A 23,875-nucleotide genomic window follows, 5' to 3' on the forward strand; every position below is an offset into this window, starting at 1 on the left:
CCAGCAGCTTCTATTCTTCTGTATACATATACACTCCCACTTTTTCATGTAGTTTTTCCTTTTTAATTCCAGCTCCATTTCTTTATTTTATAATTCTTATAAGCCCCACAGGGCAGCATTCTGAAAACTCTGGAGTGCCCTGATTTTTTTTCTTTATTGGACCCACATTTTGCTTCTGATTTCTGATTCATTTGCTTCTGATTTCTGACTCAGATTCTAATTTATTTCAAAAACTCTCAGCAAGAAATAAATTCAGATCTCTGGCAGGGAAAACATGTCCCTCTCCTGGCAGTTGCCTGGGTGGGAATGAAGAAAGGGGAGAAAGAAAGTACAGTACCCACTTTGGGCTTGGGTTCATCTGGTGCCAACATGCAGCCCCTGTAAGAGAATGCAACTTTTGTAGAAAACAGGCTAGGCATGTTTTCTTTCCCTGACAGAGATAGGAAAGTAGAGATTTGCATACCATGGGATTAGGATACTCTATTGTGGCAGGACTGCATAACTAAGTTTCTTTCTTTCTCTGAATTATGTTTGCAGGGAATGATTTAAACACAGAGGACAAATCAAGCCATGAATTGCTTGCTTTACGGTAATAAAAGTGGCTCTTGTTGTTGCTGTATGTTGTCAAGTTATTTCTGGTGACTGGAAGGGGAATCGTGGAATTTTCTTAGCAAGATTTGTTCAGAGGGGGTTTGTTGTTGCCTTCAGCTTTGGCTGAGAGTGTGTGACTTGCCCAAAGTCACCCAATGGGTTTGCACAGCTAAGTGGTGATTTGAACCCTGGTCTCCAGAGTCCTATCTCAACACCAAAAAAAGCATTACATGTAAACACTAAAAGCATTACATTACACCATGCTAGATGCAGACTTATTTTGGCATTACTTGCACAGCATGTGATGTAAAACAGCATGTGATGCAGACTTATTTTGGCATTACTTGCACAGTGTGTACATTACATGCACAGCGTGTGATGTCCAGTTGGCAGCATGATATAGTTTATTATTTGATAGATAGGTTTCTACATCCAGAGTCCTGTTTTTTACAGTGGCTCAGTAGCAACAGCTATCAGTATATCGAACTTCTCATTGCAAACTGGGGCTAACTCATGTCCTTATTATCATGGAGACCTTTGCAACAATGGCATGCATTTCCTTCACTTAGCTTTCACTGTAGTGTCTGTCAAATTATTGCTTGTTTGAAATGACAAAGATAAGTGGAGAAAGGGAGGTATTCTCTGAGGGTAATGGAAGAGGTATCTGTGCAAATGCCGTTCATAGTCTTCAAGCTTTTTGTCTCCATCCACAGGTTGAGCAAGGAGCTTGAAGAGAAGGAACAAGTCATCAAGACTCTCCAGGCTAAGCTTCAAGTGCACTCAGTGACCCCTTCCAGTAACCACACCATGTCTGAGTCATTCCGTTCTGGCAGTAGCACTTCTTTTCTCTCGGATGGTCTGGAGGGCTGCTCTGACATGGATGATGCCACTGAATACAGCTCCTATCAGGAAGATACTAGTGGAGACCAATTCCACAGCCTTTCATCTGACAAAGGTATAGCCTGAATTATTGATTATAGGTGAGCTGCTCTGGGAGCTTTTTTTGCTGGGAGGTAGGATAAAAATACTGTACATACATATATGTATGAATACATACATGTATATAAATACATGTTTGTAGTAAGAATACTATTCTAGGGGCAAGACAGTTCAGTGGAAGACAGTGAGCTTGTCTAAAAGATCTGACTACTGAGCTAGGTTGGAAATATTTATTTATTTATTTCAAACATTGCTATCATGCCTTTCTCCTAAGTTTAGCACAGGAACAGCTTCTTTGGAATTGGGTGGAAAAGAATAATAGAACAGAGTATCATCAGCATACTGGTGACACCTGACTACTCAAACTCCAGACAACCTCTGACAGTGCTTTCAAGTAAATGTTAAATAGCATAGGAGTCCTACAGGGCAAAGGCCAAGGGGTTCAACATAAATCCCCCAGTACCACCCCAAGAGTGCACTCCTCCAGGAAAGAATGAAGCCACTGTACAACAAGCCCCATCCTAAAGAGGTGACTCAAGATACAAGCTATTGAGAGGTCCAGCAAAACCAACAAGGACATACTCCCACTGTCCAGTTTCCTGCATAGGTAATCCACCAAAGCAACCAAAGCTATATCTCTCCCAAAACCAGGTGTAAAACCAGAATGAAATGGATCTAGATAATCAGCCACATCCAAGAACTCCTGGAGTAGCTGTTACATGCCCTTGTACCTTGTCCATATATATCATGTTTGTTGGTGAAACAGTGAATCATAGTTAATGCAGTTCTATTCAAAGGTACAGCACTGGAATGACAAGACAGTCTAAGATGTCCCTTGACAATGTGCATTTCAGAAATGAAATGTGTTTCCATGTGGACTTCTAAAACTTAATCTGAAAGGATTAGAGAGAGTATTGCTGAAAATCTTGCTTTTACTTTTCCCTAGGATAGGAGGCTTAGGGTTCTTCTAAAAGTGGGGGATGTATGGACCTCCAGATGTCATTGCACTGCTATCAGCTCTAACTAGTCTAATCGAGGGTGAACGATCCTCTGAGAATGCACATAACCATGGATTTCAAACCCTGTTTTAAAAAGGATGGAAAAGGCAACCCAATGTGTGGTTCAGTTTAGAAGCTGCTCATTGTGCTCATTATGTGGGATGCAATTCAGAATAATGAAATATATAAATTAAGTAATCGGCACCATGGGGGGGGGAACAGAATAATGAAAAATAGTAAACAGTAAAACAAAAGTTAGCTTCAATGCCAAAATAATTCAGTAACATACAGGAATCTTACAGTTAATAAAGTACTCCAAGCAGCCTTGGGATTTCGAGTTAGCTAAATATAGAACTGGTTGCCATTGGGAGTGGGAACCCTCTCTATATAATCCCTCTTTTATATCATTTTATTATATAATAACCTTTTATTTAATCTCTGTATTGTAGTAGGATATTTTTATTTCTGCCTTGTTATACTTTGGAAATGTGCTGTTACAAAAGAAGAATAAACAACTCACTTCTCATATATAATGTTGATTCCTTATTCATAACACCTAACAGCACTATATCGGGATCAAAGGGCAATAAAGAATACAAAAAGGGCAATAAAATACCTTTCTTAGAGTAAATTAGTATTCTCATTCCAAATCTGTATATCTGAGGACCCCTCATGAGCACTGAATCTAGAGAGCTTAAGTTTATTGGCTTGGGCTTCTTAGTTCAAAACTCCATATTTTCCATGGTATTTTTAATCTTAAAAATTTAGTTACTTTGTAAAAACAGCAGGAAATAAGCATATAAATAAATTTAATTTCTCAGCATCTTCACAAAAAGTGTGATCATTCCCCCCATTAAGTCTGAAATCAATTTACATTTGCAGGACAGTTATACTTAAGAAGGGAGAATATGGGTATTCTGGCCAGTTGCCATGAACTGAGAATAAAGGTGCTCACCTACCTCCATATTCTCATTGAAGACAAGGAAGGAAGGAAGCTCAGACTATACAGCTGCCTGTTCCTATCTGTAAAAATGTATAGAAACTGTTGCCTATTGTAAAAGTGTTTGGGAGTTGTGCATCATTACCCACTACTTTGTTCATGTGATGAGAGGGAACATGCAATTGTTATGTAAAATCTGAATTGAGGCAGTTCATATCTCCAGTTCTGATAGTGCTTTCTCTTATTAATAGACTATTTATACTTTTCCATTTTCATGTGTGAGCTACCATTAGGACACAATTGTGTTGCAGGTGTGGCATATAATAAGCACTCAGATAAAATATGGACATAATTCACATTCTTCCCCATCTCACTCCACTAGTTTACATTGCTCATGTTCACCTCACCCATATGAAGATGTTAAGTTTACTATCAAGGGAATGCAGTTCTACCTTGGACCTCTTGTTCCTTATTAATAACAATTAGATCCCCAGCATACAAATGCAAAGTGTTTCCCCTCTTCTGTGGCCTCTTCCAGGTCTTGGCAAAACCTCGGCCCAACCATCTCACCCAGCCTTGGGTTGCACATCCCCTGCTGCTCCACCAGAATCCCTCCAGAGGAACTTTGCACTGCCACCTTCCCAGGATGCCTTGATGACAGTCAACCAGGCTTCCAGAGGTATAGGCCATGTAACTTTCAATGGGGCTGTGGGTGAAAATTGCAAGGGGCACGTGGGGGGATTACAGAAGAGTACTGTTACAGGGTTGACTTTTCCCTCTTTCATTCTGTACTTTTTATTATACTAATTACTGCTGGGAACAGTGTTATGAAGATCAACGTGGGGAACTGATATGTCAGCACAAAGGGATAAGTATGTTTCAGGAAAAATAGTCATAATGTTTAATGGCCTGAAGCTGCTGGGTGGGAGGAGATCCCCCAGCATTTGGCAACTTGTGATTCAGGTATCCCTGGTTTTTGTCCTGGAATCATATGCCTTAAGAGCAAGAGTAGATTTATTTACAGCCTGTTTCTTTAAAACTGATTAGAGGGAAAGACTTGTGAGCCTGACTCTGTGACTTCTAGACACCTTGAGCACTGATACTTGTCAGTGTAAAAGTTATACAGGAAGCCAATCTGCTGTGTAACCTGCCATTCTGCAGCTTTTTCTGGATCAATCCTTCCTTTAATGTTACTCCTTTTGTAAATGCTGTTTTTCCTCCTATCAGTGATTTGTTTAGTCCACAACAGTGTTATTGCACTTTCAGCTCGTGAATGTAGATCTGTACCATAAGCAGATCTTTACCATAGCAATGGAAAGGTTCAGTGCTAGAGTCAGGTGGCTGGATCGTCATGGAATGCTAATTTCTAGTTGTATCAGCCATTACATGACACACTGCTAGTGAATTGCCAAATATATATATATATGCAAAATCCCATTTACATAGGATACATGTACAGGTGGAGGGGTCAGGGGAAGGATAATCTTGTTGAATTAAACAAACCCTGAATAGCCTCTGGAAATAATTTTCCATCTATCTATCTATCTATCTATCTATCTATCTGGAACCCTAGAATCATAGAATCATAGAGTTGGAAGAGACCGCAAGGGCCATCCAGTCCAACCCCCTGCCATGCAGGAAATCCAGATCAAAGCATCCCCGACAGATGGCCATCCAGCCTCCATTTGAAGACCTCCAAGGAGGGAGACTCCACTACACTCTGAGGAAGTGTGTTCCACTGTTGAACAGCCCTTACTGTCAGGAAGTTCTTCCTAATGTTGAGGTGGAATCTCTTTTCCTGCAGCTTGCATCCATTGCTCCAGGTCCTAGTCTCTGGAGCAGCAGAAAACAAGCTTGCTCCCTCCTCAATATGACATCCCTTCAAATATTTAAACAGGGCTGTCATATCACCTCTTAACCTTCTTTTCTCCAGGCTAAACATCCCCAGCTCCCTAAGTCGTTCCTCATTGGGCATGGTTTCCAGACCCTTCACCATTTTAGTCGCCATCCTTTGGACACACTCCAGTTTCTCAATGTCCTTTTTGAATTGTGGCACCCAGAACTGGACACAGTGTTCCAGGTGGGGCCTGACCAGAGCAGAATATAGTGGCACTATTACTTCCCTTGATCTAGACACTATACTTCTTTTGATGCAGCCTAAAATCGCATTGGCCTTGTTAGCTGCCGCATCGCACTGTTGACTCATGTTCAACTTGTGGTCTACTTGGACTCCTAGATCCCTTTCACATGTTGTCTCCTTAAGCCAGGTGTTCCCCATCCTATATCTGTGCATTTCATTTTTCCGCCCTAAGTGCAGTACCTTACATTTCTCCCTGTTGAAGTTCATTTTGTTAGCTGTGGCCCAGCTTTCTAGTCTATTCAGGTCATTTTGAATTTTGATCCTGTCCTCTGGAGTATTAGCTATTCCTCCTAATTTGCTTCACAGAATGTCAGAAATATGTAAAAACTGCTTCTCACCACTAATATTTGTGCAAATATATTCCACACAGGAATCATAATGACATTGATAATGTCGTCATGGTATGGTAGAGTTGGAAGTAAACTTGGTGTCATCTCTTCCAAGCCCCAGCTTCCCTAAAGGATAGCTAATAGCTAATAGGCTATCCAGGGTTTGCTTAAATGAGAGTTGGGTAACTGTGGAGTGTGCCCATCTGACAGGCCATACCATCATGCTTTGGTGAGCTGGAAATAACATACCATCACTTCAGGCTACCATTTTGGTTGTTTTTAGTTGTTAGTTTGTTTTACTTTTTGGGGTTTTCTTTGCAGGCGAGGCAGTTGAGAGATATGTGAGAGAAATAAACTGCTGCATTTGTAGTCACTTAGATGCATTTGCAAATGGTTAGGGGACGAATGCCCCCTCCCCCAAAACTTGGCATAACATTTTTTAAAAATGCTGAGGAAGAAGTCAGGAGGTTGGGGGTGATTTTAGGAATGGTGCTTTGGGCTGTTTATAGCCCACAGGCCACACATTTCCTACCGTTGGTTTAAATACATCTGGTGAAGGAGAATATATCTCACAAGGCAGTCTATTCCATGGTCAAGCAGCTCTTACATTAAGGATGCTGTTTACTCCAGTGTTTGAAATGTTAAATTTAAATTTTATTCATTCAGATGATAATTAACTAATCATAAAAATAAATTTATTTTTGTTAGCAGTTAATAGTAGTAATTCATTACATGGGAGTTGTTTTTTGTTTTAAAAACACTGTAGGCAGTTTGTAAACTGGAAAAGGGGTTCCATGCATAACTTTGACAGTCTATTTTTTCATAGCAGTTTCCTACACAAAATGCCCTAGAGCTGCAGATCAGAACTAATTTCATTGCCACATCTCCCAGGCTTGATGAATCAAAAGGGAATGAGTCAAAACTTGCAATGCATTATGTTGAAAAGCAAACTATGGGCTTTGCAAAGTTAAAAGTAAAATGTGAAGTTATTTCCGACTTATTATTTAACAATTTTTATATGAATTGACATGACACATTATTTTTAAAATGTTATATTCAAGGTCTGTTTTTGCCTAATGCCTCACCAGAATTTGCATTCCTACAGGTTCTATAATTCTGTCTTTTGGAGCAAGAGAAGTCTGCTCCATCTTTAGCTTGAAAACCCCTACAGATATTTTGCAGAAAGCTCTTAATCTCTTCTTCATTAGCCTGAGCATGTCCTGTTCTTTCAGTCATTCCTCATACAACTTGGTTTCCAGACTTCCCAACATGCTGATTGTCTTTTTTTGAACATGCTCTACTTAATCAATGTCCTTCTTACACAGTACGCAAAGTACACTTAGGTCTACTAATGAAGGCTTATGCTGCTAACTTCTTTCACTCACTTAGCTTGAAAGGTGCTTCAAGATCCCTGGGCATACTGATTTCCAGACGACATGGCTAAATCTTTGACATAGAGTTACCACAACTGGGCAGAGTACTCCAGATGTACCTTGATCAGTGCAGAATTAGAGTGGAACTATCGCTTCTCTTGAACTGTGCTTCTGTTAATTAAGCCTACGATCACATTAGCTTTTTAATTGTGTCGCATACCAGATCATGTTCATCTTAAAATATGCTAAAATGATTTGATCTTATATGTGCTGTTAGCAAACCAGGTCTCATCTGAGAGTCACTGACTTAACCTTCTGTCTCTCATCTCTCTTATCTGCCTAGGATTCCATCCTGATTCCTTGTGTAAGCCAACTAGTTTCCCTTGGTTTCCACTTGACTCAGAGGCCTGCTGCTCCTTCATGCCCCTGGGGCTTCCTCCTCCTCCTGCTCCACTCCTTGGCTGCTGCAGAACACCGGTCTTCTCTTTGGCCGAGGCACAGCAGGAGTTGCAGATGCTGCAGAAGCAGCTGGGAGAAAGTGAGCACTTTGGCCTCGATGCCCCCTACCCTTCAGCATGTGACTTTGCATGGCTTGATGAAGCATAATTTGTCTTGACCTCATTTCATCACTAGGTAGAACAATGGAGCTAACTGTTTCCCAGCTTAGAGAGGTCATTGTTGTTGAGTACTTTCAAGTCATTTCCAATTTATGGTGACTCTAAGGCAGGCCTACACAACATACAGCCCAGGGGGCTGCAAGCAGCTCTCCAAAGGATTTCTGGTGGCCCGTGAGGAGTTTGAAAGACTTCCTGTGTGGTGGTGTCATAGCTGGCTACTAATGGCCAGCCAGCCTCTCTAGTAAGGCTCCTCAAGCTCGCCCTCAAGCCTTCTGGAGTTTGGCTTTCTCCCAGGGGGAATAGACAGGCTGTGAAAGAGGACGGGCAAATGCCCACCCTGCAACACTCCTCTGCCATGCAGCTTTCTCCTGAAGAGAGGGCCAGGAGGAGGAGGAGGAGGAGGACAGAATTAATATTAATCATATTAATAATTATTATTTAGCATTAATTAATTGATTAAAATAGTTTACTTGGAAAGTGAACCACTAAAAACCTATCTGCGGCCTGAAGAAGTTTAGACTATTTTAATTTTGGCCCCTACCTACTGCCAAGTTGTGCAGGCCTGCCCTAAGGCGACACTATCACAGTGTTAGGAATGGATAATATTAAAGGTATACTCTCTTGTGAGAGTTGCTTTGAGCTGTTTATTCTGCATCTGCTTTCCTCTGCCAGTTTTCTCTTTGTGGACTAGGCAAGTTGGTTAGGGGAATTAAGGACCTTGCAGTACATCAGGGAAAGGACTAGAAGGCTTTTGTTCTAACTGGTTCTGTGCCAGTCATCTTCACAGCTGAAATGCAAGTCACTGTATTGATGCACATAGCCTTTTCAACACATGCAAGCAACTTTTTCCAGTAAGAGAAAATGAGGGGCTAGAAAGGGCACCTGGTTATACAAAGGATCCTGTGGAAGTGAGAGAGCCCAAACAGAATATAAAATGTATGCATGATGACAAAAACGGGATAAAAGTGTGCACAGAGTTTAAAAAATTTAAGGATTGCTACTACTACATTAACATCTCTAGTGCAAGGAGAACCAAGAGGGGTAGGCTATTTTCTTGTTGGTTTAATATGAATACTAATCTATTTGACTCCACTTCTCACCATAAGACAAATTGAGCTCATCTTGTCACCTGTCAGGTGCCATCCTCTCCTCTGACCAGCTGCCACTGGACTCCAACCCATTTAATAAGGGCACATCCCCTGAAATTAGAGGAACCATTATTTAGCATACAGACTCCATGTCTGTATTTCAGGATTTGAGCCTTGCGAGATCTAGAAATTATATATTTGTACCTGGTTGGAATACATTAAGAGGTGAAAAGGGAACTCAACTGTGGGAGAGCAAAACGTTTAGGAAAGACCCCTGAGAAATGGGTGAGAAGAAAATCAGATGAAAGCCTTTTGAAGAGCTACCAATCAGTTTGGAAGGAGGGAGGTTGCTTTGCAGCTCTGCAGTACAGGATTATCTGCCATCCTATGGAGATAATGGCAAGCAATGCTGCCTATTATTGCTGTTGAATTATACCTGCAAAGCCTTCCTTTCCTTGTTCCTTTGCCAAAAATATTTCTGGCTGTAGGCTTATATTTCCTTTTGTTATATTTTCCTGATTTTCTTCCAAGGAAATTTTGTACAATTGGTTTTGTATGACTCTGTACACACACACGCACACACATACACACACACACACACACACACACACTTCAGGTAGATAGTGACTGGCCCAAGGTCAAACAATTTGTTTCATGGCTGTATGGGAGCTTGTGCTTTGGACTCCCTGATCTTCATCCAACACTCACTCTCTTACTTGGCACCAAGGTTAGCATCTATCATTTGTTTATTTCTTCTCTGTGTTCACAGCAGTGCTTTTGAATATTCCCTCCCCTCTTATTCTCACATAAATGTGTAAGATACCTTAACCTGAATGTGTGTGGTCACCTTAACATTGATCTACATCCTATTTGACCTGGAACCAGGGTTTCTTCAGTCTGTCCCACCACCACCACACTGCTTTAACTGTGATAAAGGTTCAATCAGCCCAGAATGTCTTGAGGCATCTTAGGCCTGAGGAGTGGATAGTTGGCCACCAGTTCTGCCAGGAGTTGCAGGCTATCCAGTAGCCCAAAAGGAGGTGATTCATCCCCAGGGACATTTGGTGTTACCTGGTTGATAGGTAGCTAGCTCACTTCCAGTGAAGGGTGATTTTCTTTTTTCCATGGTCATTGTGGAGCCCTTGGAGGAAAGACCAGATCTTTGACGACGTGTATTTCTAGACTACAGCTCCAACATTTTGTAGCCTTCCTCTTCCCAATCTGAGGAAAAAAATAAGTGGGAAAGAAGTATAGCAGCCCCCTCTTTTGCTCCTAGATGTCCTGCTGCATGACTGTTGCAGTGCCATGTCCCCTGCTTTCAGGGGGCAAAGGGGAAGCTTCTGTTAGTGCTTCTCTAGGAGATGGTACAGGATCTAATCCTCCTCCCTCCTGACCTCTCTCTTTCCTCTCTGTATAGGTGTAAAGGTTCCTGCACCATCACCAGTAAAGCCAGGGGCACTGGCTGGCCTTTTTTCTACAAGCAGCTCTGCTGTCCACTCCAAAGACTGCCTCCAACCCTGCTATCCTGTTCCCATTCAAAACTCTCCTGAGTGGAACAAGATATCTGGAGGGCACATTGGGGAGAACAACCCTCCTTGGTATATACCTCCCTTCAGACAGACACAGGGGAGACCTGTCTCTGGACCCGTACCATCATGTCCGCCAGCCTTTTTTAGCCAGAAGCTCTCAGGTAAAAAACTGTCATCCTATCCCTTTCTGTGAATGAATTGTGGGGTTTTGCAAATGATGCTACCCTGTGAGCAAATTCTGTAACGTAGTAAATTAATTTAAATCCTTAAAACACAAGTCTCATGGGCTACAGGAAATGCCACCCCACTTTTTAGGGGGGATGGAGGTGGTTTTGCCACATATTTTGTCCCCTCATGGGCCTTTTTATATCCAAGCCAATCAACCCCTTTCCCTGATTCTCCTTTCTCTTGTGTCCACACACACCTTCCCTTCTGGATGTTGATTTGCTGGAGGATACAGGTGCTGATTTGCTAGAGGAACATCTTTCTGAGATCCGAATGCTCCGCCAGCGCCTAGAGGAGTCCATTTGCACCAATGACCACCTGCGAGAACAACTGGAGGCACGCCTAGCCTCAGTGGTAAAAACTAATGGTACAAGAACAATCTTCATCACTTCCTCATGGTGGGGGACACTACATATGGTAGTGCAACAGATCACTGATATCTAGTTTCACATCCATCAGCAAACCCTAGCATACAGTAGGTCTAGAAGAAGAAGGAAAAAGAGTTGAAAGTAGAAGCAGTAGATTTACATAGGGCTTTGCATTCCACAGACTCACAAATAAGTAAAAATTATAGGAGGATCCTAGCAGCTGGGAAGCATATTGCTGGAAGAACAAATATATTCACATTCCATTTTGATTCCACATTAAGATAATTGTGGAGACACAGTTTTAATCTTGTAAGAAAAAGACAAAGGGCCATTGGGGCCTACATGCACAACCGAAATCAGGAAGTAGTGCCTGAAGGCCCACCAGAAAGTTTCTCCTTTGGAGTTCTTTAAGCAAAGGCTGGATGGCCATCTGTCATGGATGCTTTGATTGTGAGTTCCTACATGTCAGGGGGTTGGACTGGATGACTCTTGTGGTCTCTTCCAACTCTATGATTCTATGAACTAAGACTGACTGCCATCAGAGGCCCTTTGAATGAAGACATAAGAGAAGGCCTTCCACAGGGGCATTTCTGGAGGTGTGTGGATTGCCTGGGGTGACACTTCAGAGTGGGGTAGGACAGTTGCTCACCATCTGTCCCAAAACAAGACAAGGCATCTCTGACCCCTGATAAGATGGGGTACTACTGCGACCTGGCAGCCTATCCGGGGTCTAGCAGGGCTGTTGGTCACCAAGAAAGAGGATGCCAAGGGCATGAGCAATGGTGGTCATGGACTCTTGTTCATGCCACCATCACCTCCTTTTCCTGCCCAGCTGGCTGCCAACTCACAGCAGCCATCCATCAGGAGTGCTTTGCTTGTGTATTCTTGCATGACAGGTGGTTGGACTGGATGGCCCTTTAGGGTGTCTTCCAGTTTGGTGATTCTATTCTCCTACTACCATTCATGCTTCTCTGCTGCCTTGGGCTCTCTCTACCTTGGCCAAGAGAATCCAAGACAGTGACGGCAGAGAGCCAGTTGCACCCAAGGATTAGGGTGGCTCCATCTCCCACTCCATCCTCAGCTGTGTTCTCCTCACTGCCGCCTCTGCCTCATGCTTCTCTGCTGCCTTAGGTTTTCTTGACATTGGCCCAGAGCTGAATTTGTGTGCTGGGACAGGGAGCAGGCCAAGTAGATTTTACCAGGCCAAAATAGCTGTTAATAAGAGGGGGACCTAGCTGCAGACTGTGCCACATGTAGACAATCTCCTGGAAATGTTCTTCCCTGAGGTGTTCTAGCTACTCTGTGCTGCATGATCAACATCCCTACTAAAAGCTAGAGGCTCCTCCACAGGACTTTGGTAGTCCTGCAGGAAAAAGCACAGCCTGAATTTTCAGTCTCTGGGTCTGAGGTAAGAAAAAAGAAATAGAGGTGAGAGGGCGCCAGGCTTTTTGCCATTCCCCTCCTGGGACAGCAGTTGCAGTGCTCTTCACAATCCAAAGAATTTCACAAATTCAGAACAGTTTGGTGGTAAGCCCTCTGTTTTGTTGCATCAAGGTGATTTTCCATCTTTTTTCTCCTGCAGCTATTTTTGGATAGGCCTACAGTTCTTCCCCAGAGTCTTGTTTTGAGTGGTGGGTTCTGAAGTTCTCGGACTTCTACCACATTCTTAGTTAGAATTCAAAGATATAGCCATGTAAGCCTGTAGAATCAGTATGTAGAGAGCTCTTGTAGCACCTTTGAGACTAACTGAAAGAAGTTGACAGCATGAGCTTTTGTAGACTTCCTGAGGAAGTAGACTGAAGTCTACAAAAGCTCATGCTACCAACTTCTTTCTTTCAGTTAGTCTCAAAGGTGCTACAAGATCTCTCTACATACATTCCTAGTTAGTTATAGTGGCTCAGCTATTAAGTATAAATAGGCTTCTCAGATGGTTTTATCAAAGAGATAAGTGGAGCAGTTGGTAAAAGGCTCTTTAACAAATGTACAAGACCATTTTTGACAAATCTCTCTCAACGTTTTCCCTAGAACTGCAGGCTGCTCTGCTGGCATCACATTCAAAAGTGCATGATGGCAAAACTGCATTGGAACAGCAGAGAATTGACCAGCAGAGGTTGCAGGAAGAGATCCGAGGCAAACAGCAAGACTTCATGCAACTCCAGAAGGAGTTCCTGGCTTCACAGATGAACAACTCCAGGTGAGCCAGACAGATTTGCCTGCAGGAAACTGCTGAAAGGAATGGTAAGGAAAAAAGGGTGATAGAGACTAAACATCTTTTTGTTCTCCTGTGGAAATGCAAGTTGGTTTGGGGCCTTGAGATGGAATCTTTAGCGCATCAGTGGTTGAGGAAAAGGTTTTGTGAGGTTGGCCAGTGGTTGAAGGAGGACACACAGTCAAAGCACTCCTGACAGATGGGCATCCAGTCTCTCTTTAAAAATTTCCAAAGAAGGATAGTCCACACCCTACAAGGCAATTTGTTCCACTGTGGAACAGCAATTACACTAAAAAAAAGTTCTTAATGTTTATGTAGAATCTCTTTTCTTTTAATTTGAATCCATTGGTTCATGTTCTAGTCTCTGGTGCCGCAGAAAGCAAACTGGTGCCAACTTCCGTATGACATCCCTTCAGGTATTTAAAGACCGCTATTGTTTCACTTCTCAAACTTTTTTATAAGCTCCTTAAGTTGTTCTTCATATGGCTGGGTTTCCAGATGTTTGACTACCTGGTTGCGCTCCTCTGGACACATTCCAGCTTGTCAATATCTTCTTGAACTGTGGTGATTAGAACTGGACACAGTATTTTGCTATTTTTACTGTTGAAATCCGCTTGGATTCCTTGAGATTAAGCAGAATATAAATAATAATAATAATAATAATAATAATAATAATAATAATTGTTATTAATATTAGTGAGATCTGGTCAAAGCAATCTAAATGCTATACGCCTGTTGATGCAGCCCATGCATTGGTTTTTGTTTTGTTTTGTTTTGTTTTTGGCTGCTGCAACAAACTGTTGACTCATGTTTACCTTGTGACATACTAAGAGCCCCAGATCCTTTTTGCATGTACAGGAATCTTTTAATTCAGAAATCCAGTCTTTCAGTGTTACTCAGAAAAGCTTTATTGAGAAACTATAGATGTTTGCCACAGACCTGTGAGTTCTGCTTTCTTGCGGTTCAGAGTGCACGGATGGCCCTGGGGGTCTCTTCCAGCTCAATCTTTTTCTTATTCTGTGTTGAAGCTGAATCCAAACAAGACAAAGGTGGTCCTGATCGGTAGAAATAGGAACTCAGCTTATGCTGAATAGGGTCACATTCACCGCTTCTGAAAATTCTTGATTCACTGTTTGGTAAATTGCTTCTGCATTCAGCCTTGACTGTGGAGGTTGCTGTAATCTGGCCAAGGTGACATGTATCATGCTCACATCTCACCTGAATTTGTGTAATGCACTCTACATGTTCTGCCTTTGGAAAGTGTTCAGAAACCAGCTGATCCGAAATGCTGCAGCCAGACTGTTGAGCATGGCCAGTTAAAGGGAGCATGTGGCTTCTTTGTAACAATAATATCACTGTTGGGCACAATTCACTATGTTAGTTACGACCTATAAAGCCCTATGTGGCTTGAAGTCAGGCTATCTAAATGATCTCATATGACTCCGACCAGGCCTTGCAATTTTTGAGTAGAATGTTCTCTTCATCGTGCCACTGTTTGGTGGAGACAGGAGAGAAGGCTGTCTCAGTGGCTGCTGCCAGTGTCTCATTTGGCAATATAACCATTAACCTTAATGACTGGATACATGGATGTTACAGACCAGAAGTAGTAACTCCAGGTCAGGGAATAAAGAATATATTTATTTACTTCTGGGATTTTCTGACTTTTGTATATATGATGGTGTCATCATGTCTGCCTGCAATACACATTTAAAAGTATGACTGCTGCAATCTTCAGTTACTCCACATTTCCACTTTCATATGTTGCCTAAGAAGGGAGCTCTGATTCTTATGGCAAACTAAGCCATCAGAAACAGGTTGTGAATTTCTTTAAGATCGCAGAAAAAGAAACATCTTGTTTATTGGAATAAGAAAACATGTTCGTTCAGTTATTCATATTAAAGAGGTATATTTTCAGGAAATATTTTTAAATATTAAAAATTGCTATTCCTCATATTATCAGTTATATTAATTGTATTCACAATGCTTTTTTTTATAAATACTGCATTTGGAACAATAACCTATCTTTATTTCATGTGTAATGAGTCTTTCTTCTTGTAGGCTTCAAGACAGAGTGGCAATACTTCAACAGCAGTGTGAGGAAAATCAGCTCTTCCTCCAAGCCCTACAGGCTGAATTACGTGTATATGAGACATTGTGCAGTGTGCCACAGCAGAAAGCAACCACAGGTCTGCACTGGATCTCCTTTCCCTTCCTATTCACATTGCAGCTATACTGCAACATGCTGATTCCTTCTCATATTATCTCAGAAATCATGGCCAACCAAAATATCATAAAGCTTATGCAAATTTATAAATCCTTCCAAACATCAGATTAGGTATTTCAAAAAGCAGAATATGGGAAAGAAACCAACATAAACATTAGCCTAGATATAGTAGCTGGAATGTCTTTCAGTTTTCAACTCATAATGGAAGCTTAACCATTTTGCAAACTGAATGAATTAGTTACTGGCTGATGTTGCAGGTATCAGATTACACCCAACATTTTATGACAAAAAAGTTCATTCTGATATTGACGATCTCCATTTTGAGATAAGAAGTAGTCCTTAATGTATGCTTTCAGAGTCACATGGACAGGAAGACCTAGTACAGACAGATGGTGTGAACAAACAGGGAAGCCATGTCATTGGTCACCTAAAGGACTACTGTACTCTTCAGAAACAGATTCTGGAGGGCAAGAATCTGATACACAGGATGGCATCACTCCTGCAGCCTGCACTGGAACCACGGAACAGCAAGGTAATCGATAAGGCAGATAGTTGGAGTGCAGATTGTTCCTCCTCAGAGTAATTCTGAACCACTTAAGTGCAGTCCCACGTGTGGCCGCAGAACACTGGGCCTGAAACAGTTATTAGAGTGCATCTTAGCCTAGTTTGTGAAGAGATGAAAATCCTCTTGCTGTTTGTAGCTCATTTTAGGGCAGGTGGCACTCTGGGCATCGTCACTAGACACCTGTCTTTGCTCTCACAGGTCTTCTATATGGAAGTCATCAAGCAACTGCTAACTAATGCTAGCTGTTTGCACCAGATCCTGGAGAAGTCAACTACCATCCTTTCAATGTTCTGGAGAGGACCACTCCACATGCCTCAGATCTCTTCTCAAGTATGGCAAGCAGCAAGTAGAAGCTTCTTTTTTCTACCACAAAGTATTTGATAGCCCCATACTCTTCTGCTTTCTTTGAATTCACAGGCATCATTCGGTGAAAAATCAGTTAAAATCCATCTTCATACTGTAGTGAATGGTGAAACTAAAGAAATCAAGGATGCAGCTGAAGCCTCCCTGTGCACTTAGTCTAGCCTCCAAAGTGGTGGTATTTTCCCTTATATATGGGTGTTGCAAAATGCCCCTAAGCCAAGCTAAACTTTGGGAACCAGACATATTTCACAGCTCAGACCTTTGTGGATGCTCCTGAGGCAGTGAGCCTTGTTCTTTGAATCTGATCTTTGTTCCTTAATCTTGTTCTACTCACACTAACTCAGTCTGTCTTTTTTGGGTATCTAGTTGAGGCATAGCCTGTGGGCTGACTGGAACTCCCTTCCTGTCTGTTTTCTGTACCCCATGCCTGAAACCTTATTCCATATCTCTGCAAAAGTCTAAAGCCCTTCAAGTTCTTCAGTTGAGAATAGGAAAACACAAATACCATATAGTGCTCCTATCCCTAGATGCAGAAGGGAACAACACAAAGGACTCTGTTTTTCTAATTTTTCTAACCAACCAGCCATTTCTGCACAATTGGCTTCCTTTATACAGGATGAAACTGCTGTGGGAATGGAAGCTTTTTATGCTATTGCTTCCAAACTCAATGAAGCAGAGTAGCAGTGGTTGAAGAAAAAGGAGGAAATGCAGAGCTGGTGGAGTTTAACAAGAGTATGAAGTGAGGTACAGTGTCAGGAGCGAGACCCTACCCTTTTGAAAAGAGCATAACCTGAAGGTTCAACAGAGAGAGACTTTTGTAAAGAAGGGTAATAGGAAGAGACCAGACCAGACCAATTTGTCTTACAAAACCACAAGTTCTCAATAACTCTGGCATCTAACTTTTTGTAAATGTGTAGGTTACCATATAAAAAAGTTCCCCACCCATATAAAAATGTAAATGTGTTTTTCCTATGAGCAGTGTAAAACGTACAGTCCAGTCACAAAATATTAGCCTGACTTTTCTCTCTCTCTCTTTTGACCATCCATATTTAGTCTTGTCACTTTGAAAATAATAAAATTATTCTTCACAGGATCAGTCAATGAAGAATGAGATCCAGCTTCTCAGAACCAAACTGGCTGAGCAAGAAAGTCACCTGCAAAGTAATAGGGATGTCAAGGAGAGCATGGAGCATTTCCTTCTCACTCACTGTAAGTGACTTCGCGCCTTATCACACGAGGGGTTTTGCAGCTCAGATCCGGAATCACTGCGGGTCCAGCCATGCGTATTCACGTTATAATGTGATGTATTATCAGACATGATTGCTTTCTATGGAGTGGTCATTCCGAGGCAGATCCACAGTCAATTTGGGGTGACTCCTCATTTTTGTGAATTTGGTAACAAGCGAATTCACAAAAATTGTTTCCAAGCTCACTTCAATTTCACTTCGAATTGGTCTGGTGTGGAAGATCACCCCGATCTCGCCCCCCAGTGACTCCCTGCAACCTGTCCCATCATCTCCTGGCTGCTCCTTCACTCTGATCTCGCCCCCAGTGACTCCCTGCCACCCGTCCCATCATCCCCTGCCTGCTCCTTCACCTTGATCTAATCCCCAGTGATTCCCTGCCACCTGTCCCATCATCTCCTGCCTTCTCCTTCACCCTGATCTCGCCCCCATGACCCCCTGCCACCTATCCCATCATCCCGCCTGCTCCTTCACCCCGATCTCACCCCCAGTGACCTCCTGCCACCTGTCCCATCATCTCCTGCCTGCTCCTTCACCCTGATCTCACCCCCGTGACCCCCTGCCACCTATCCCATCATCCCGCCTGCTCCTTCACCCCGATCTCGCCCCCAGTGACCCCCTGCCACCTATCCCATCATCCCCTGCCTGCTCCTTCACCCCGATCTCGCTCCCTCTGGCACCCTGCCACCTGTCCCATCATCCCCTGCCTCCTCCTCCACCCCAATGAAGGATGACAACTAAAAAGGGGGCAGGGAAGGATGACAGCATCCAGAGCCCCACTGAGTATGCGCAAAGATGCCAGTTTGAATTATTGAATCCCTCTGGTATGGCAATAGAAAGTGCAAACTAAGGGAGCCCTAGTGGCACAGTGGTTAAATGCCAGTGCGGCAGCAACAAGGTTGTGAGTTCAATCCCAGGTTTGTAAGATTAACTCCCCCTTCCATCCTTTTGTAGGTCGGTAACGGTAAAATGAGTACCCAACTTGTTGGGGACAATTAGCTTAGAGACTGTAAACTGCTTAGAGAGTACTGAGTTCATTGATAAGCAGTATAAAAATGTACATGCTATTGCTAGAACTAGAACTCTAGAATAATTTGCCGGGGGGGAGGGTACTGAAAGTAGCATGTTGGTTACTTCATATGAAAGTCCATTCTTGTATGTGGAAGGAGACATCATGTATTGATTTATTCCCTGTCACTACCCAGGCTACACAAGGGTCACATGATAGGAAATAAGAGAGATAATGCCCTGCTCCCAAGTCTGCCCCCCTCACCCCAATTCATAGGAGTTTATCAAACGGGAGGAATTTCTCTTAAATTCAAATGAAAAGAAAGTGGGGCCAGAACGCATTCACTTAAAGTCGCTAGTTTTGCGCAATTACGTGAATATGCATTGCATTTGAACTGGCTCCCCATTGCCCGAAAATAGCATGCCATTGTCCGAATGTGCATGTGGCAGTCTATCACGCAGTAACGTGAAACTACATGATTGCATTCGGACTGATTTCCCATTGCCCGAATTTGTGTGTAGTGGGTTATCATGCAATAACGTTAAACCCCATGATTGCGTTCAGATTGCCATCGGATTATACTTCCAATTCCCCTTGTCTGATAAACTCCCTAGACAAGCAAATTAGGAGAGAGAAAGCCAAAGGGAGGAAAAATGTATAGGACAAGGCTGAACCAAGAAAACTGAATTTCACCTGCATACAAGAAGGGATTTTCACAGTAAATTTCTAATGTAATACTATATGCAACAAAGGTGACACCCTGTATTGGAATATACCCCAACTTACAGTTTTGAAGGATGGGGTGATGGCACTTAAAGTCGTAGAATCTGCTGAATGACCCTTCTGCCAATGGCAGCCTCTGCAGAGGCATATTTATCTTCCAGGGCATGGTGAATGTTGAGGGATTTGACCATGCTGCTTCCCTGCAAATCTCTCCTAGAGGGGTATTGGTGGAGAAAACAGCTATGGTGGCTGCTGATCTAGTAGAGTAGACAGTGACCTGTGAGGGTTTTGGTAGGTTTAGAGATTTGTAGGTTATGAAAATATACATCCTTCGCTGCTGTACGAAGTACCTAAGGGACTGTATGCACTGAATGTAAATTTTCAAGGCTCTATGCACATCAAGCTTGTACCAGTTTCTCAGTGGAGTGAGAAGGATGAGAGCAAAAAGAAAGGAGATGGATTGATTGAAAGCAGTGAAAAACAGAGTTTTCTGGGATCCAAAGTTAAAGTGACCTGAGTCTGAACCAGGTGAACAGAGAGGCTTCCTAGCTTGGAGATTCTTCTGGCTGAGGTGATAGCCATCAGAAAAAGGACTTTGAGTGAGAGCATTCTAAGAGGAATGGAATGCAAGGGATTGAAGGGGGCTTTAGAAAGTGCCTTAAAAACTGAATGGAAATTCCAGGTAGGGAAATAATGGAGGAGCAATGAGTGAGGCTTCCCTGAGGAACTCCTTGACGCAAGGAGAGTATAGTTCCTCATTGTGACAATGAGGAAAAACAGGCCAGAGCAGATATTTGGCGCCTTGGCTGCAAGAACTCTTAAGATATTAGACAGTTTGGTCCTGGAACGATACTAGCAAAGGAAGGTTCTCCAGATTGTTTCATGTATTTTTACAGCATGAGGCCGCTATGAATAACCCTGTGAGAATAGCCCAAATTTAAAAATGAGATGTGTTTAATCTCCAGGGGCTCAATGAAATTAAGCTGGGTCTGGATGAAGGATGAACCCCTCCGAGAGATGGCCCTGGTAGGAGAGGTGCATGATGTCAATGAACCACAGTTTCCTGGACCAATGTGGAGCTACCAGCACCATTTCTACCCTCCCCAGCCTTCCTGAGAAAGCAAGTTAAGGGTATAGGAGAGAAGGCATAGTAGAGGTCCTTTGGCCATGAAGCCGGTAGTGCATCCTGAGCTGAAGAGTTGAGAATCCAGACATAAACTTTTTGTGCTTGGTGGTGCAAGGAGGTCTTCTATTTGGAAAGGGCAGATAATTTATCTAGTAGAAGACTAAGGAAGCTAGCCCATCTAGGTATATGGTGTGACAGCTGGGGAAGAATATCTCTGTGTTCTGGACAGCCTTGATGTGGTGAGCCACTAGGGAAAGGAGGTGAGGCTGTGCCCGTTGAAAAAGGAGCTTGGCCTCTTGATAGTGTGATCAGGAACCTTCTTGTTTGTTGCTGTGCACCTTAGCCACTACTGAGTCTGTGTGATTCAGTACATATTGGTCCTTGATGATAGGTGCAAAGTGGACTAGCACTTGGCAAATCACTCTGAACTCCAGGCAGTTGATGCTGTGCTGTGCTGAGGTGCCCCTAAAGTGTATGCCCCACCCCACCAATCTGGCATCTGTTGTGACAATGACTCAAGGAGGATCCCTGAGTGGAGATTGTGAGGGAGGACTTTATCTCCAGAGAGAGACTCTGATCAGGAGATGTTGTTTGGAGGCTATTCTGTTCTGATGTGGGAAAGGTAGCCACTGTAGTGGCCTTCACTGAAATGTAGTCCAACAAACTATGTAAATGGAGAATATCATTGATCCCTGAAGGCACATAAGGTCCACACATGCTAGACATCTGGTTGTCTTTGCAGTTTGGGACAGTTTGGTTATCTGCTTTGACAAGAGGAAGATTAGGCTTTCTAAAGTGTTTATTCGGGGCCCTAGATGTAAGAGTCTCTTAGACTGAGTTAGGATATTCTTTGTCATGTTTACCAGGAACATGTAGCCGGCTTTTGGCAACCAACAGTATCCAAGAGATCCCGTTTTGTCCAGGGGAGAGATGAGAAGTAAATCAGATCATCCAAATGGGTATAGACATGAATCCCCTAGATGCACAGAAAGGCCACCACCAGCACCATCACTTTGGTGAAGACCCTGGGTGCCAAAGGTGAACCAAAAGGAAAGGGCCTGGAAGTGTTTGTTATTGGGGGGGGGGGCATGAAGTAACTTGCTGTGTCTGGGGAAAATAAGAATGTGAAGATAAGCCAGAGAGATACTCACCCTGGTATCAGGTCTCCTGAGAGACTCCATCCTGAACTTGTAGGTGTACAACTGTTCAAGTACTTGAGGTTCAGGATAGAGTGTAGATACCTTTTCTTTCTGGGCACCAGGAAGAAGAAGGAACAAAACCCCCGAAACTGTTGTGTGCCGACTCTATTGCCTCTTTAGTTAGGCAATTATCAAGGCCATCAACCATCTTCTATCTATTGAGGGGGACTTAAGAAACTGGGGAGGGAAGGAACCAGTGAGAAGGTATGTGGTGTATAGTCTCTTGATCAAGGGAAGTAATAGTGCCACTCTATTCTGCTTTGGTCAGGCCCCATCTGGAATACTGTGTCCAGTTTTGGGCACCACAATTCAAAAAGGATGTTGAGAAATTGGAGCGTGTCCAAAGAAGGGTCTGAAAACCATGCCTTATGAGAAACGGCTTAGGGAGCTGGGGATGTTTATGCTAGAGAAGAGAAGGTTAAGAGGTAATATGATAGGGATGTCATATTGAGGAGGGAGCAAGCTCCAGGAAAAGAGATTCCACCTCAACATTAGGGGGAACTTTCTAACAGTGAGGGCTGTTTGACAGTGGAACACACTCCCTCAGAGTGTAGTGGAGTCTCCTTCCTTGGAGGTCTTTAGAGACTGGATGGTCATCTGTCAGGGATGCTTTGATTGAGAGTTCCTGCATGGCAAAAGGGTCTTGGATTGGATGGCCCTTTTAGTCTCTTCCAACTTTACGATTCTATGAAGAGAGGGAGGAGAAAAGGGCAGAGAAAGGCTTTCCTTTCTTTTCTTTTTTAAAGGAAAGAAATAATGGGAAATGAAGAATCAATGGAAAAAGTGCTGAAGAGATTGTTGAAAGAGAAAAAAAAATGCTAGGGCCCATAGAAGAAAGCAAAAGAGAATCCTAACCTAGGCAAGGGAAAGAACTGGGGGTGGACCAGGATCAGGATACTATCTCTCTTACTTCTTGTGACCCTTGCCTAGCCTAGGCAGCATCAGGACAATGTAAGACGTCTCCTTCACCACATAGAGAAACAATTTTCCATTGTAGGCCCAGTTTGTCTTAGAATTCTCTGAACATGTTGGATCCAGAATAAAATGGCCATTTTCTCACTTCTTTCTCCATTTGCAATGTTGTCATGGTTGTGGGAGTCCCCCCCTTATGTATGCCATGTTTTGAGGCAGTAAATGGGTGCAGAAAAAACAAGACATATACATAGCAAGCTTAAATCAATTTACTAGCTCCTCCCCCTCAAAGAATCATGGATTGTATTTAAATATAGGAACCTATGATGGCCCTCCAGCTCATACCAAAAAGGCTTGGGTTTTTTCAAGTGTTCCAGTCAAACACTCAAAAAGCCTGGATGTACTTTTTCCTCACTGAAGAGGCAAGCAAAGGCTTTCAGTCTTGATTCTACTCAAAAGAATTTGAAATGGCCCTCACAGATCTGGCCATCTTTCGCTTAAAATTGTAATAGTAAATATGGAAAATAGCAATAGCATTTACATTTGTATACCGCTTAATAGTGAACTCACCACTCTCTGAGTTACACTCTGTAAGCCAAGTGTCCCCAACAAGTTGAGTACTCATTTTACTGACCTATGAAAGGATGGAAGGCCTGGGGATCAAACCCACAACCTTATGGCTGCAATACTGGCATTTAACCACTGTGCCATCAGGGTGCTACATTGTTGGCAGTCCCTCCTTATCAGCTATAGTTACTGAATCTTAAACTAGTGTACGTCTAATTACATACTGTATTTACAAAGGGAGATCTTATGGCAGGCCTGGCACAAAAGGCGAGGAGATGGGAGGGGGAGCAAGTAGGAGAAGGTAATGATTTGTGTTAAACTGTTTCTTTGTTACAGTGACAAGAACATATGATGTGCTGAGGAAAGCAAAAAATAACCTGGAGGTACATTCAACTGCACGTGGCCCTCTGATGATGCAGGTGACCCAGGTAAGAGGACTGTGGTGGAGACAGGCCATGTTAAGCTAGAGGTGCCATTGACTCGTTCTGTTAGGAATGAAGGACTACAAGGCTTCCTCTGAAGCTACATCTTCTTTGATACTATTAGGCAAGGCCATATACTCTTTTAACACCTCCAAAGTGATGCTGGCAAGTGTCA

At 42.8% G+C, this 23,875-nt stretch overlaps 1 protein-coding gene across 8 annotated transcripts in view; it reads left to right on the forward strand.

Moving 5' to 3' along the window:
- LOC121928638 (phosphodiesterase 4D interacting protein) overlaps positions 1–23,875 on the forward strand; it is a 139,080-nt gene that overhangs the window by 112,933 nt on the left and 2,272 nt on the right. For 6 of the 8 annotated variants that reach the window (XM_042463607.1, XM_042463609.1, XM_042463610.1 and 3 more), the window contains 12 exons: positions 538–589; positions 1,305–1,546; positions 4,007–4,147; positions 7,654–7,848; positions 10,433–10,705; positions 11,005–11,136; positions 13,163–13,331; positions 15,405–15,532; positions 15,927–16,102; positions 16,334–16,477; positions 17,590–17,707; positions 23,615–23,706. In XM_042463607.1, the coding sequence (XP_042319541.1) occupies positions 538–589; positions 1,305–1,546; positions 4,007–4,147; positions 7,654–7,848; positions 10,433–10,705; positions 11,005–11,136; positions 13,163–13,331; positions 15,405–15,532; positions 15,927–16,102; positions 16,334–16,477; positions 17,590–17,707; positions 23,615–23,706 (1,862 nt within the window). The remainder of the gene's footprint in view (positions 1–537; positions 590–1,304; positions 1,547–4,006; positions 4,148–7,653; positions 7,849–10,432; positions 10,706–11,004; positions 11,137–13,162; positions 13,332–15,404; positions 15,533–15,926; positions 16,103–16,333; positions 16,478–17,589; positions 17,708–23,614; positions 23,707–23,875) is intronic. The other 2 variants (XM_042463604.1, XM_042463606.1) reach the window with 2 other exon arrangements.

The sequence above is a fragment of the Sceloporus undulatus genome, chromosome 4, assembly GCF_019175285.1.
Source record: "Sceloporus undulatus isolate JIND9_A2432 ecotype Alabama chromosome 4, SceUnd_v1.1, whole genome shotgun sequence".
Classification (NCBI taxonomy): domain Eukaryota; kingdom Metazoa; phylum Chordata; class Lepidosauria; order Squamata; family Phrynosomatidae; genus Sceloporus; species Sceloporus undulatus.